Source organism: Puma concolor, chromosome F2 (assembly GCF_028749965.1).
Source record: "Puma concolor isolate L17-30 chromosome F2, mPumCon1.1.hap2, whole genome shotgun sequence".
NCBI classification, from domain to species: domain Eukaryota; kingdom Metazoa; phylum Chordata; class Mammalia; order Carnivora; family Felidae; genus Puma; species Puma concolor.
The window spans coordinates 63,595,798-63,611,762 of record NC_141684.1 but is presented as its reverse complement, the minus strand read 5'-3'; the positions used below and the strand labels follow the sequence as shown (position 1 = coordinate 63,611,762).

Sequence of the window (15,965 nt, the reverse complement as noted above, 5' to 3'; positions counted from 1 at the left end):
AATCCCCATCAACAGAATATACATTATTTTCAGGCGTACAGAGAACATTCCCCAGGATAAATCAAGGTTAGGTCACAAAACAAACGTCAAAAAATTTAAGGAGATTGCAGTCCTATCAAGCATCTTTTCTAATAGTGGTAAAACACTAGAAATCAATTACAAGAAAAAAACTGGAGGGTAAAAAAGAGAAAAAAGACAAACATGTGGAGGCTAAGCAACGTGCTACTAAACAAAAAATGGGTCAACAAAGAAATCAAAGAGGAAATGAGATAAATGAAATTGAAAATACAACGGCTCAAAAACTTTGGAAGGCAGCAAGACCAATTCTAAGAGAGATTTCAGAGTGATACAGGCCTACCTCAAGAAATGAGGAAAATGTCAAACGCTCTAACCGTGCACCTAATGGAACCAGAAATAGAAGAACAAAGCCCAAAGTTAGCAGAACAAAGGAAATAATAAAGATCAGAGCGGAAATGAGTTAAATAGAAACTAAAAGGACAATAAAAAAGATCAATGAAACTAAAAGCTGCTTCACTGAAAAGATTGATAAACCTTTAGCCACACTCCTCAAAAAAAAAGGGGGGGGGGAGGGCTCAAATAAAATCAGAAATGAAAGAGGAAAAATTACAACTGACACTACAGAAACACAAAAAAATTGTTTAAGATTACTATGAAAATGTATATGCCAACAAGTTAGACTGCATACAGGATATGCATAAATTCCTAGAAACATACAATCTTCTAAGCCTGAATTGGAAAAAATAGAAAATCTGAACAGACCAATTACAAGTAATGAAATGTAAACAGTAATCAAAAAACTCCGAATAAACCAGAGTCTAGGATCAAAAGACTTCACAGGTGAACTCTACCAAATATTTAAAGAACAGCTGTTAAGCTATTCTTCTCACACTATTCCAAGAAACTGAAGAGGAAGGAATTTTGCCAAATCCAATCTATGATGCAGGCATTGCCTTGATACTAAAACCAGACAAGCACCATGAAAAATCTTAATAAAGTAGGTTTAGAAGGAACATACCTCAACCTAATAAAGGTCATGTGACAAACCCAAGCTAACATCATATTCAACGGTGAAAAGTTCAGAGCTTTTCTCTAATAACTGGGAACAAAACAAAGATGTCCACTCTCACCACTTTTATTCAATGTAAAACTGGAAATCCTAGCCATAGCAAGCAGACAAGAAAAAAAGACATCCAAACCGGTAAGAAGTAAAACTGTCACCATTTGCAGATGACATGATACTATGGCATACAGAAAATCCTAAAGACTCCACCAAAAAACTACTAGAACTAAGAAATGAATTCAGTAAGGGTGCAGGATACAAAATTCTGTTGCATTTCTAGGTAACAATGAGCTAGCAATAAGAGAAATTGAGAAAACAATCCCATTTACAATTGCCTCAAAAAAACAAAAAAACCCACAAAAAACCCAAGAATACATTTAACCAAGGAGGTGAAAGATCTGTACTCTGAAAACTGTAAGATACTGATGAAAGAAACTAAAGATAACACAAGTAAATGTTAAGTTACACCATGCTCATGGACTAAAAGAATTAATATTAAAGTGTCCATACCAGCCAGAGCAATCTTGAGAAGTGATAAGCTGCAGGTATCACTACCCCAGATTTGAGACTATACTACCAAGCTTCAGTAATCAAAACAGTATGGTGCTGGCACAAAACCACACACAAATCAATGGAACAGAACAGAGAGCCCATGCTTGTATGGTCAATTAATCTATGACAAAGGAGGCAAGACTATCAAACGGGAAAAGACAGCCTCCTGAATAAATGGTATGGAGAAAACTGGACACCTACACACAAAAGAATCAAACCAGACCATCTGCTTATACCGTATACAAAAATAAACTCAAAATGGATTAAAGACCTAAATGTAAGACCTGAAACCATAAAAATCCTAAATGAAAACATAAGTAGTAAACTCATGGACCCTGGTCTTAGAAATATTTTTTTGGCTCTGTCTCTTTAGGCAAGGGCAACAAAAACAAAAATAAACAATTGGGACTACATCAAACTAAAAAGCTTTTGCACAGGGAAAGAAACCATCAACACAACGAGAAGGCAACCTACTGAATGGGAGAAGACATTTGTAAGTGATTTATCTGACAGTTAATATCCAAAATATATAAAAAAAAAACTTATGCAACTTAACACCAAAACCAAAAAAATCCGATTAAAAAAACGTGGAGGACCTAAACAGATGTTTTTCCAAGGAAGACACACAGATGGCCAAGAGACACATGAAAAGATGTTCAGCATCACTCATCACCAGGTAAATGCATATCAAAACCACAATGAGCTATCATCTCACACCAGTCAGAATGACTAGTATCAAAAAGACAAGAAATAACAAGTGCTGGTGAGGATGTGGAGGAAACAGAACCCGTGTGAACTGCTGGTGGGAAAGTAAATTGGTACAATCACTGTGGAAAACAGTATGGAGGTTCCTCAAAAAATTAAAAATAGAAAAACCATACAATCGAGTAATTCCACTGCTGGGGATTTTCCCTAAAATAATAAAGACGCTAATCCAAAAAGCTATATGTACCCCTATGTTTGCAGAGTAAATAATGCAACGTTATTTACAACAGCCAAGGTATGAAAACAACCCAAATGTCCCACTGATAGATGAACGGATAAAGAACATGTGGGGTGTGTGTATGTGTATACATACATAAACCACACACAACATAATATCGCTCAGCCATAAAAGAGAATGAAATTTTGCATTTGCAGTAACATGGATGGACCGAGAGTCCTCTGCTAAGTGAAATAAGTCAGGCAGAGAAAGACAAATACTATATCATTTCAGTTAAGTATGGAATCTAAAAAACAAAATGGATAAACAAACAAAAAAATCAGAAACACTCACACATACAGAGAACAAACTAGTGGTTGCCAGAAGGGAGAAAGGAGGAAGGGAGATGGGAGAAAAAGGTGAAGGGGATAGAGGTACAAACTTCCAATCATAAAGTCAGTCACAGGAATGAAAAGTATAGGGAATATAGTCAATAATACAGTAACTTTTTATTTAAAAAGTTTATTTATTTGAGAGAGAGAGTGCACACACACGAAAGGGAGGGGCAGAGAGGGACAGAGAGAATCCCAAGAAGACTCCATGTTCTTAGCACTTTAAGAAGATAAAAAAAAGGGGCGCCTGGGTGGCTCAGTCGGTTGAGCGCCCGACTTTGGCTCAGGTCATGATCTCACGGTTCATGGGTTCGAGCCCCACATCAGGCTCTGTGCTGACAGCTCAGAGCCTGGAGCCTGCTTCGGATTCTGTGTCTCCCTCTCTCTGTGCCCCATCCCCGCTCATGCTCTGTCTCTCTCTCCCTCAAGAATAAATATAAAAAAAAAAAAAAAGAAGATAAAAAAAGAAGTTGGCAAATGGAATTCAAACTATATGTAGTGCATAAGGGACCAATGTTTCAAAAAAGAGTTAAAATATATATGCCATTATCAGTCTCCCATTCATTATCCAAATAATCAAGAGTTTGTACTATCATGAATACTTGACCTACACCAAAACACCGTCTTCAGTATGAGAGTATCTACAAGGGCACGTCTTAGTGATGCTGAATTTCCAGTGAGATGGGGTGCTCTGCCATCACCCTAAGGTTTCACCACATGGAACCTGATGAAGGCCGAGGAGCATCACCCCAAAAGCCTGATTTATAGGTCTCCTGCCAGTGAAAGGCAGCTGATCTCAGACCTCTGTTGCCTAGTTTGCTTCATGACAGCTATTAGCTCAAGCTTAGGCTTCAGCTTTGAATAGCCAATTCCATCCCAAGAACTTCTTGCATTTGACACGAGGAAAAAAAGAACGGGAAGGGAAAGCATCATCTTAATAGGCTCCACATTTACTTTGATGAGCAAGAATTAGGTTGTTTCCATTACTATTTTCTTAAATCTTTAAATAATTCTGTTAGTTTATGAATTTGACTCACCTGTATTTATAACATGACTTGCTCACTTCCATGCCTACCAGTGGTATACCGGGAAATGTTTAAAAAAAACCAGCTCTTTGGGGGAAAAACAGTAAGCACCATGATGTTTACTGCAGACTTTACTAGTATCACGGATATGTAGCATATAATCTACAAATGACAATAAAATATACAACACTCTTTACTGTGAATTGCAAATAGCCAGCTGATTCTTAAGGAATGCTTCTGTTAATTTTTGCCAAATTCCTGTGTTGCAACCAACCTATGATTGCAACTGATGAAAAATGGTTCCAATATGAATACTGGTTGAAATTTTCACTTAAGTTAATGAGCAAGACAAAGATGGAATAATGAAAATGTATGAAGACGCTATATGCAGAAATACAATTGTTTGTCAATCTGCCAGTGACTTTTTGCCAAACTGGATATTATTTTTTGTGCATGCACGAAATGGCTACTTGATGTTAAAATGTCAGGGGGTAATTATTTGTTTTAATTTATTTTTTAAATTTTTTTTTTTTTTTAACGTTTACTTATTTTTTTGGGACAGAGAGAGACAGAGCATGAACGGGGGAGGGGCAGAGAAAGAGGGAGACACAGAATCAGAAACAGGCTCCAGGCTCTGAGCCATCAGCCCAGAGCCCGACGTGGGGCTCGAACTCCCGGACCGCGAGATCGTGACCTGGCTGAAGTCGGACGCTTAACCGACTGCGCCACCCAGGCACCCCTTAATTTATTTTTTAATGTTTATGTATTTTTGAGAAAGAGACAGAGTGTGAGGTGGGGAGGAGCAGAGAGAGATGGAGACACAGAATCCGAAGCGGGCTCCAGGCTCTGAGCTGTCAGCACAGAGCCCGACGCAGGGCTTGAACTCACGGACTGCGAGATGGTGACCTGAGCTGAATGAAGTCGGATGCTTACCGACTGAGCCACCCAGGCGCCCCATCAGGTGGTAATTATTAACATTTTCTCCATTACATTTTTTCCCCCCCAAAAAAATCTTCATTACTTTTTCTTAAGTCTAAAGTGACAGCCAACAAAACCAATCGAGCCTTGATTTGGAGAGTTTACCAGCTTTCCAGGGTATCAATATTCTCTTCATGGCTGATTTCAATGTAACACGACTGAACGTGGACTGAGGAGACGCAGAGTAACCAGTGCTGCGCGGTGTGTCTATTCTGTAGGTAGACACACGACACGAAGGGCCTCTGGCACGTAAGACAATGGCAAAATGCAGTGGAATAATTAGCAAATGAGAAATTTTAGTCTCCCTTGCCTTTTTACATATAGTTTAATCACAAGTCCGTGTAATTTTTAATAGTGAAGTACGCATCAACTGGCATATAAAATTCTCGAAACCGCACAACTGGTTTTCGTCGGTTGACAGGAGTTGACTCTGGCATATCCCTGCTCCTCACCTTCTCTTAAAATACGGGTAGCCTGGTTCAACAGGAAAATGTCCCCCAAATCTAGCTTGCACTGACACAGATTTTTGAGATGCACCTTTTCATTCCTACTGTTATTCACTCATTAAAGCTACTTTTCGAAAACCAAAAATGAAAGGTTGAGACCAATTCTCCATTAACTGATCAATACACCCTGTATTCAAATATGCTGCTCTCAAGCGGCTTTAAATGAAGTGACAACTGTTTTCCAAATAATAAAATCCATTTAAAATTATTTAAGATTAAAAAACAATGAAAGGTGTATCTAAATTGGGGTAACACAGGAGATGTTACTTTAAACAGCACAGCAAAGACGTGTTAATTTTTAGTACTCCCCTAAATGTTTGTTACTTTACACTTCAATTTTATTTCTTAGGCGCATAGGAATTCCTGTGTATTTTCCATAGACAAGCTGAGTTAAGCTTCCAGCTGAGGAGTGTGGAGTTGGACACAGTAATTCAAAATTAAATCATTTGTATTCTTCATACTACTTATTCTTCTTCCGTGGGATAGAAGCGGCATTAGCCTCATTACGAAAAAAGGTTATTTACTATTTATGAACTACCGTTTCTAACTTACAGAAGCCAGAAGTTTTCAACTTTATCAGCATTGTCTCACATAGGACACGACGTCTGTGTACATGTGCTCTGCTTCTACGAGGTCCACTGCAGTGTGAACACTGCGGGAGGGCCAGCGTCTCCCAAACACGGGCCTCACCAAGTGCTATAAATGAGCGGACGCTCACGTATTTAAATAGCTGGTAATTCTCCCTCCCAATTCTCATCCTTTAGGCCATTTTAAATAATCCTTTCTTCTCTCTCCTCTTTTTATAAAGCAAATGGAAACTCGAGGGACGGCTGATGACAGAGCAGCCCTGAGTGAAAAAGCCGAACATGCCCGGCTCGTCTGCCTGAGCTTTTGACCATGGAGGGTACCTTAGATATAAGCCTGTCTTTTCCGACGTGCGATCTTTACTGTGACGCCTCACGCAACCTAGTTTAACTTCTCTGGCACAATTATGATTTTATTCGGCCTGGTACCTGTGACTGAAATTTAAATTAAGTTCGGAAACACGATGAAGGTAATGGTGGTTGGACTTGATTTATACTGGCCGACGGGGCATCGGCCAGGCGGGTGGGCACGCGGAGTGAGGGAGAAGGGCTGAGGTCTGACTCGTGTGCTGCTCTTGGGCCTCGTGGCTCTCAGCTGCCGAGACACATCCAGCTGGCCCCGACACAGCTGGCAGCGGAGTGCTCTGCATGGGCTACGCACGGCTCTCTGGCAGCAGAAAACTTTACTTTCTTCAAATGGCCCCGCAGGAAAGGATGTTCGTAATCCGCTTCCCCACCTTTTTTATTTCTCATTTTCCGCCTGAAGGAGAGGCTCACTGTCTGAAGACCTCAACATGTATGAAGAAAAGAAGGTGACATTCTGCTTACTGTGAGAAAGATATTTACTGACCACCTACCACACGTTCACCGGGCCGGGTATTTGCGGAGTGCATTTACATAGCTCGTGATTTCTTCAACAGCCACGCAACCTCAAGATCGTGACTGCTAAACTCCATATGAGGAGATGGAGTTTCAGGCACAGAAAATAATTTGCCCAGGTTCAAAGAGCCTGTAAGAGGCAGATCCAGGATTCAGACCTGGCTTCTGTCTGATTTGATTCTAAAGTCTCGCTGCCTTTTACAAAATAATTGAGTAAGCAAGCAATATTTTTAAAATAGTAGATTGAGACCATCAAAGTGTATCTGGGCTTTTCATTTGGTTTTTAACTCCTGCCTCCCTTTTCAAAACACATTAATTTTCAAATTAATAGGAACATTATTATAAGAATAAGATGTGACAGGGTGTTTACTGTTGCTGCTTCTTGGGTGGTTGTGGTATGCAGCCTTAGGATTAAACCTACGGGAAAACTATGGCAGAGTCCCAGCGTGACACATCTTAACGTGTTTTATGGTTTGAAGGGGGAATTACCAAGGTTTTGCAAAACTTTAAAACCTTGTGCAAGACCTTGATAGTAAAAAAAAAAAAAAACAACAACAAAAAAAACACATAACTGTTTTAAAGTGTGAAAGTACCGCCTACCATGCAGTGTTCACAAAATTGTCTCGTTCAGCTTCAGAAATCGGAAACAAGTAGCTTGATTTCTCCACCACAGTATCAGCAACTAGAAACGCAGTCACTTCGAAGCACTATAAAACTTTAACCAATTATTTCTCCTAAGAGCTCTAGGAATGTTATTCTATCCATTTGCTGATACCAAAAAATGAAGAAGATACAAAATTGAGGTTAAACTGAGGGATTTTTTTTAACGTTTATTTTTATTTGAGAGAGCGAGTGAGCGAGTGCAAGCAGAGGAGGTGCAGAGAGAGGGGGAGACACAGAATCTGAAACAGGCTCCAGGCTCTGAGCTGTCAGCACAGAGCCCAATGAGGGGCTTGAACTCACAAACCACGAGATTGTGACCAGAGCCGAAGTAGGACGCCCAACCGACTGAGCCACCTAGGTGCCCCTGACGTTTTCTTTTTTTTGGAGACTAAGCTGAGTTTTTGATGACTAGTGGATCTCAAAGGGAAAAGAAGGAAGACAAAAGAGGTGAAGGGCTACCGAGGCAGGCATTGAGAGCAGAAACTCGTTGAATGCTTAATGATATCATTTTGATGGAGAAACTGGGAAATAAAGACTGATTTTCAGACTGGGTTGGTCTGAGAAACTGTGTTGTGTATGCTACGTGTATATTTTTAAGTTCTTAAAACAAAGAACTACATGTGTAAAATTTTTTAAATATGAAACTGAAGCTTAATAGTAAATGTATAAAAATGAAAAATCCTATGATGATAATATGCAAATAGATAAGCTAGGAGTTTATGACTGACGGCAAGTTTCAGGTCCTACACCTACACAGACAAAGACATTATTTCTCTAAAATCTGCCTCTTTTGAATATCACATAAAAAGGGAGAATAAAAACAATGAACTCTGAGAGGATGCAGTCAAAAACAGATTACAAGAGATCATAATCTCCCCAGCCCTGAAGGAAAGCAGTATATGAATACTTTAAGAGCATTGGCCCTGAGCCCCCAAGACACTGTTCATACTTGCCTAATACTGATTTTTTTTTTTTTGGCACCACAAAGTCCAATGTGTTTTTTTAAAAATATTATTTTCTTAATTTTTTTCTGTAGGCAAAAATATCAAAGAAGAGAGGCAGAAAATGATCTCTGTAAAAAAGAAAACCCCAGGAAGAAAGCTGTCATGTTCCGTGTTTCAACTTCACAAAAGAATTCTGACTAGAGGCTTGAGCCTTTCAAATCTCTTGTCATTCAGGATATGAAATTCTAATCTAGCGGCGTGGCCAGTTGAGGCTCTGACTTAATCAAATATGCTGACTAGCTGAAACAGGAGGTGGCTTCCTTTCCTTACTTCTGGTTTCCATCTTTAGTTGGCTTCTCACTTGCAAATTATGACAGTCACTTGCTGTGCAAGCAATGAAAATTCCAACGTAGGGGAGGAGAATCAGTGGGCACCTAATTGAGTTTTACTAGATGAAAAGTTACATCACCCTGCCTCACCTCAGTCTCCTCTGTCTTTAGGGAATTGCTGAATTTTATATAAAGCCTATTTATAAACCACTGCAAGTGATACTTGCATTCATCTTGCACTGTGACATCATTTCCTCATCAATAATTTAAGCAGAAGAAACGGATTAAAGGGACTCTGAAGCGACTTCTCATACATGAAAAAACAGAAACCAGCTAAACTCTCCAAAAGATTAATTCGGGCCTCTTACCTTGTTCTTTGATCTGACGAATTTGCTTCACAGTTTCTTTTAAGATTGCACATTTGTCAGGTTTGAAGTTGAAGTTGTCTATATCATTAAAATTTGCAAAAATCAGCTCTGCGAGTTCTTCAATGTATTTATTTTCCTGTTCACGATTACGCTTCTCAGTGCTCCTCTTGGGGCTACAAAGAAGAAACATGGTTTTTATTATGCATTTGAAAAAAAAGCTATTATAAAAAAAGAAGCATGTTACACAAGTTCTAATAAAAAATAACAAACAAAAGTCACTTACATAAAACATGGAAGTACTTTGGGGGAAGAAACCTGAATGTGTCCTACATGTTGCATGTTTTACTGAAATCAAACTCACCCCAGCACGTGATTATAGATTTACTTGTGTGATCATTTGTTCAATGTGCATAACGTCCCCCGGTGGACAGTAAGCCTCACCATGACAAGGATCAGGACGACCTGCTCATCACCAAGCTTAATACAACACTTGGCAGAAGTGGGCATCGAATTTACTGTTGAATACATAGAGGGATGTTTTAGACAAGCAAGGGAGATTATTTTATACAATTTTAAAAATTTACGTAAGAGTAGTAAAAGAAGAAAGGGAACTTAACTCAGTTATAATAGGAATAAAGAAATGGCAGTGATTTTTGGTAAAGCATGAAAAGATACAAATAAACCTTCATCGTTTCACAGACTTCTTTAGGATGTTGGTAATCAAACCAGTCTTTTTAGATAATGCAAAAAACCACAGTGCAGCTAGAAACAAAAGCGAAACTGACCCGGGATATTTGTTAACTCTCCAGTCTGAATGACGTGCAAAACATAAACAGTCTAAGGTCAACTAAAGTTTTAAAAAGTTAATGGAAAGGAGGGAAAAATAAAAATTGGCAAGATCTTCTCATTTGAATTTGAGATAGCAAGTTCTCTCTGACACTAACATTAACAGCGTACAACCTTTTTTTTTTTAGTCGAGGGCCCACTAAATGACATTCAAACGGTACAATAAATAAGGAAAGTAAGTTGTTTGACCAAGTAACTTTCTGTCGTTTTAGTATATAATTATTTGTATATAATACCCAGTGATAAAATTGTGTAGTCTGTAATATACTTCCAGGCACCAGCACAGCACTAGGTAAAACATTAGCCCCTCCACTGAAACAGTCTCCATTTTATCAATCTGTCTTCTTGAGTGGATTCCTGGCATTAAAGACATTTGACAGACAGCAAGCTGAGGACGGCCAGGAGGTAGTAGGTAATCTAGAGGTAACACACTGGAGCTAAGGGTTGGGGGCTGGGATGTGGACAGTGACGATTTAATAGACTTGTTTTGCTTGGCAACTAACAGGGGAAAAGGCAACATGAAATATTGGCTTTCTGCTCTGTCTCCTTCTCTGCCTGTCTTAATGACTTTCTGGTCCTCTTCCCTTTTGTTCTCCATCTGCTCCTTTTTACCGGCCACTTAACAGAAGTTGCTGTTTGTGTTTAACTTTTAAAATCGTTTATATGATTTAAGCCCTCGGAAGAATGAAGTCTCTCTTCTACCTTTGTTTCCCATTTGCCTAGTTCTCATCCCCCAAAATGGGTTAACAACTCTTAAGTGTTTCTTAATTATCCTAAAACAAATGGTTTTATACCAGTGGTAGTACTCCATAAGTGTGCTCTAAACCTTGTTTTTCTCTGTAACTATTCTTAAGAGATTCTTTTTATATCAATCCATTAAGTGTCTTTGTTCTTTTTCACAGCTGTATTGTAGTCTAGGTTATGGATGTATCATGGCTGTTTAAATGGTTCCCTATAGACATTTAGGTTTCTCCTAATCTTTTGCAATTATTAAACAGCAAGTTTAATAGCAAGTAACCTCAGTGTTTGTCATTTTGCATGTGTGAAAGTATACTGTTGGAAAATTCCCAGAAGCATGCATTTATAATTTTAGTAGATAATGCTAAATTACCCTGCATAGGGATTATAACAACGCACACTTCCATCCATAAGATGTGACATGGAACTTGCTTTAAATCATTTGTTTTACTCACTGAAGGGCCACAATCTTTGTCACTGACTCACAAAACAATTAATAAATAAAAATAAAACCCAGCGTATAATTAACAGCAAATTCTACTATGGGATCTCTTGTCTTTATGACATTCTGTGATCTAACAGAAACGAAAATATGGAAGAATAGTGAAGCACACAGGGGACATCAGAAGTATGTAGCTTCCTTCTTGTAAAGAATAATAAAATCTGCAACTCATTAGCATAACCAAACGTAAGCTAAATAATACGTATTTAAAGGTTTAACTGTTAAGGAGAAAAAAACCAAACACAACATTTCGATTGGGTGTAAAATCAATGCTAAGATAGCAAAAAAGCAGGCATGTGGCTTTCATGGCCAATACTGATTCTGTTTTTCAGCAAGAATCTAACCTGGGTCCAAGCTGGTCAGGACATTCCTTGCGCTTTCTTGTCTCTGCCCTGGATGGGTCAGAGGTATTTTCTCCCATCCCACTCATCTTGAACACATATCAGCAACTAAAACAAGAAAGGGGGAGGGGGGTAGAAAAAGAGAATAGAGCTGATGATAAAGTGCCTGATCAATTTACCAACCATGAAAGACTTTGACTTCAATCAGAAATTTGACAACAGTCATTAACACATTGTTCTGATTAATATGCATGTGTAACTTCTAATGAAAGGGCTCAGTTTTTGTTTACCTTGCTTAAAAGTTAAGCATCTGTAAAGGTTAATGTTTAAAAAAACAAACAAGCCTACCTCAGTGGGCCCATACTCTTCAAACAGACATCGTATTTCAGCGACACCATCAACTACAATCTGCTGCTAGCCCTGGGTTTCTGCCGTCAGCCTTCAGTTTCAGGAGTGATCTTGCACCCATGGGGAAACTACAGGTGTTGTAAGGGGCTCCTCCCAGTCTCTGTTTTGGGTTGGCCAGTGTGAAGTCTGTGCTGCAATAGCGCACCCATGACAGACAGCCCTGGCAAGAGGCAGTGCCCCACCACTGAGCCGAATGTTTCCCATCTGACCAGCTAGATCTGACCCGCCTGTCCTGGCCTTGCACAAGGCCTCCGTGAGCAATGCGCCCCAAACAGAGGATGTTCGCACCTCCCCCTGGAGTCTCCCGAACCCTCCACCCCCATCCCCCACCCCGGCAGCAGCTGCCTCCCTGCTCCCTTCTTGCTCGTAGAGCCCTCTCTCCCCAGCAGCTTCCTAAGCACACCTCCCCTCCGCAGTTTCCTCTCACACATCCTGCCGCTCCTATGTTCCCTCCCTCGGCTAATTCTAGCTGCTATCACCAAAGGTCTCGAAATGCATTTAAAAAAAGAAAAGAAAAAACCCCAGGGAATATTACTGACCCTAACGAAGGAGGACAATAACTGGCTCCTGCTTACTGGATTCCTTCCAACAAGAAAAGAACCGGATATATAGTAAGAGAATCAGAGTATTCGTGTTGGTCATCATTAGCAAAATCAAAATAATATTTAAATATGTGAAGTATGGAATGATAGAGGTTTAAGTTCTAAAAGAACTAAACAAAGGGACTAATAACAGATACTGGGGAAACAGTAGAGGTGCTTGAGCACAAGGTGCTTAATAACTGCTTAGAAAAAAAAAAATGGGGCCTGAAAAGATTAAGTCAGTACTTAAGTCATTCTTAGAGTTCCAATTCTATACTAGTTCCCCCTTCCTTCGGTCTCCCAGGCTTCTAAAGTCACCTTCACCCTCCTTAGCTTTCTAGAGTGGCTTTTCTTCCTTTCTAGATTGGAAAAAATCAGACGGAAGGGCAAGACAGCAGAAGGTAAAGGAGTTAAGAAAAATGCCAGAGAATAACAGGTTCGTGGAGAGCAAGGACACTGAGGAGGGTGGGCTAAGAAAACACCACCCAAGACTGATCGTTGTCACATACCCATCAAACCGCCAGCCTTCCCTCCGTGTACTCTGAGATGCTCAGTCTCCCTCCAGTCATTTCTTCAGGTCACAACTCTGATCCACAAGGGCAGAGGAATGAAATTTTTTCAGAGTCACGTGTAAGCAGGACGAAGAAACACTGTATCAGTGGAGGGGGGGGGGGGGTCCCGCCAATTGTACATTATATTCAAGACGTCACACAGGAGGGGACAATTCTGAAAGCTAATGCCTGAGCTTCCTGCTAGTTGGAGCCATGTAGCCAAGTCCCAAGGTCCTGTACTGTGGCCACAATTTGGGGCTGATAACAAATTTAATCTGTATTTAGTTACTCATTTAGAATTTACAAGGCACCAAGCAATTCCCAGCCATGATTTAATCATCCAAACAGACTATGAGAGTCAATCGAGCAGAGAAGCTAATGGCCAGCATCCATGTCCAAGGTCCACCATTTGGTTAGCTGTGGGACCTTAAGAAGTTACCTCTCATGCCTTAATGACCTTGTCTGTAAAATGGGGATAATTATGAGCATCTCCAGCCCAGGACAGTTGAGCAGATCAGCCAATGGTGGAACTGGGATTATTTGTACGCAGGCTCACATACTCCTACTCCTAACTAAGAGGTTACGGCAAGGGTCTCCTCATCAAATATGTCATTCTTCTAGTAATCACACAGGCACAGTCAGGAGGGAGAAGCAGCCAGATATGGACTGCATGCAGTTCTGTGCTGGGCTCTTTCCCCTCATCTCAATGTCCCTCATTTATTCAAAGACTGCCCGCCCACCTGCCAGAATGAGTCAGGCTCAGTGCTCAGGAAGCACAAGGAGGCATGCTGCTCTCCAGACAATAAGGTTAAGAGGGATGATACACCTGTATGTAGGAAAAACTCCAATAAGTAAAATGGGTAAAGGTATCATATGACTGGTACTGGCTCCTGCGGGCTGTAAGATCCAAGAAAGAAGAACACTTTGCTGGCTCGGTTAGGGAGGCACAGGGGTGGCCTTGAGAAAGACCTGTGAGCTCTAAGAGTGGGGAGGGGGAGGGGAGCCAGGGCATTGCAGGAGGTATAAAAGGACAGTGGGGAAAGCAAAAACCTCAACACCAAAACCCTTCTCAGATGAGACCTATGAACATTCCTTTTTAGCATTTCTCTTGGAACCACAATTCTCATGGTTTCACTCATGAGCATGTAAGGAAAAACATTACCCATCCAATCTTAAGTAAGCTTTCAATAAATGAACTCGAGGATTTTCACCCTGGAAGCAGTGTCCTACAAATCATAAACATTCAAGTGAATTTATTAAAAACTGCATTTATTTATTTTGAGAGAGAGAGAGAGAGAGAGAGTAGGGGTGCACAGAGCGAGGGAGAGAGAGGATCCCAAGCAGGCTCTGCACTGTCAGCACAGAGCCCGATGCGGAGCTCAATCTAAGGAAGTGTGAGACCATGACCTGAGTCAAGAGTCAAATGCTTAACTGACCGAGCCACCCAGGTGCCCCTCCAGTAAATTTTATCATCAAAATATAACACCCAAACACCCAATATATAACAAAATGCCCTACATAGCAGCTATACGTGTTAAGTTTCTTGGTGAAAATTGCCACCCCCCCCACCCCAGGGTCTTGCCATATATATATTAAAAACAGCAGAAAAATCAGAAAGCTTTTCAAAAGACACTTGATATAAATGACTATCTTCCTTACAGACTATACTCCGTTTGGATTTAGCATTAACTTCACCCATCATCGATTTAAAATTTCCCCAAATACATAAACTAATAATTGCAACGTGGCAGGAAGGGGCAGAATTGATACACTTCAACTAAGGGGCTAGAAGGAGTAAAGCAAGGAGCTAACAATTTCTGGTCTCAGTATAGAAAACCATTTGAGCAGACGGTTTATATTTTACTTGTGTCTACCCAAGACTGGCTCACAAACCACTCTATTTGTAGCTCTGAAACATCATTAATTTCCTCCTGAAGTTAAGTTATTTACAGGCCAGGTTTTCCCTTTTATTACTATGTGATGGTACCTTAAACACATTTCCTCAAAATAAATTTTAACTTTGTGAACATACTTGCTTCTTATTTTTCTGTGTCTACCCCATATGTCCTCTATTCTGAGCAATCTTCCGGGGCTCTGTATGCCCAGTACACACGGCCAACCAACCTGTAAACCACCAAAGGAAAAAGAAGGGGGGGGGGGTCTATATAATTAGGGACAGGAGGGTGCGTTCTGCCGGCCATGGCCGTCAGGTTGGGGATGCTCCCTCTGAACCACTGCTCATCAACCAGGGGAAAATAAAAGACAAGGCTCTCAGAAGAAAAGGGGGAAAAAAACGGGGGGCAGGGGGAAAGCAAATTTAGGGTTGAAGCTGGGAAAGGAGGAGGAGGGTGAAGGCGCTGGCGGGCAGCAGCCTGCTCCCGGGCGCCTCTTTCTTGCCTACCACAGGCCAGAAGTAGATGAAATCCTGGAGCAGACGTGTGGATTTATGTCCTGGTCTTGAGTGGATGAACCAAATAAATAACGGTGAGCCTCATTAACGAGGCGCTCGAAGAGAAGTGTGCTGCTCTAATCTGGAGGACTCTGACTGATATTCTTAATGCCCTAGGTGAGGCTTCGCGGGCGGCAAGTGTTAGGATTTCACACCAGAACGTGTGCTGGGGCTAGGGGAGTTAATTTTTCCCCCACTCAAGTGACACGGATAAAAACCAGAGATGGACAGAATGATAGATTCGATAAACAGATTTACGACTACCAGTGTGCACTTAGGTACAGAAAAATCATCTAAAATAAACTATATGGATAGCTGACTTTTAA

The 15,965-nt window shown here is 40.5% G+C and overlaps 1 protein-coding gene across 12 annotated transcripts in view; it reads right to left on the bottom strand.

Moving 5' to 3' along the window:
• NCOA2 (nuclear receptor coactivator 2) overlaps window positions 1-15,965 on the bottom strand; it is a 292,908-nt gene that overhangs the window by 95,922 nt on the left and 181,021 nt on the right. For 7 of the 12 annotated variants that reach the window (XM_086695669.1, XM_086695665.1, XM_086695677.1 and 4 more), the window contains exons 3-4: window positions 11,654-11,758; window positions 9,224-9,396 (exon numbers count right to left, since the gene is read on the bottom strand). In XM_086695669.1, the coding sequence (XP_086551795.1) occupies window positions 9,224-9,396; window positions 11,654-11,739 (259 nt within the window). In that variant the 5' untranslated portion in view covers window positions 11,740-11,758. Of the gene's footprint in view, window positions 1-9,223; window positions 9,397-11,653; window positions 11,759-13,148; window positions 13,226-15,965 lie in introns of all 12 variants that reach the window. The other 5 variants (XM_086695674.1, XM_086695666.1, XM_086695672.1 and 2 more) reach the window with 1 other exon arrangement.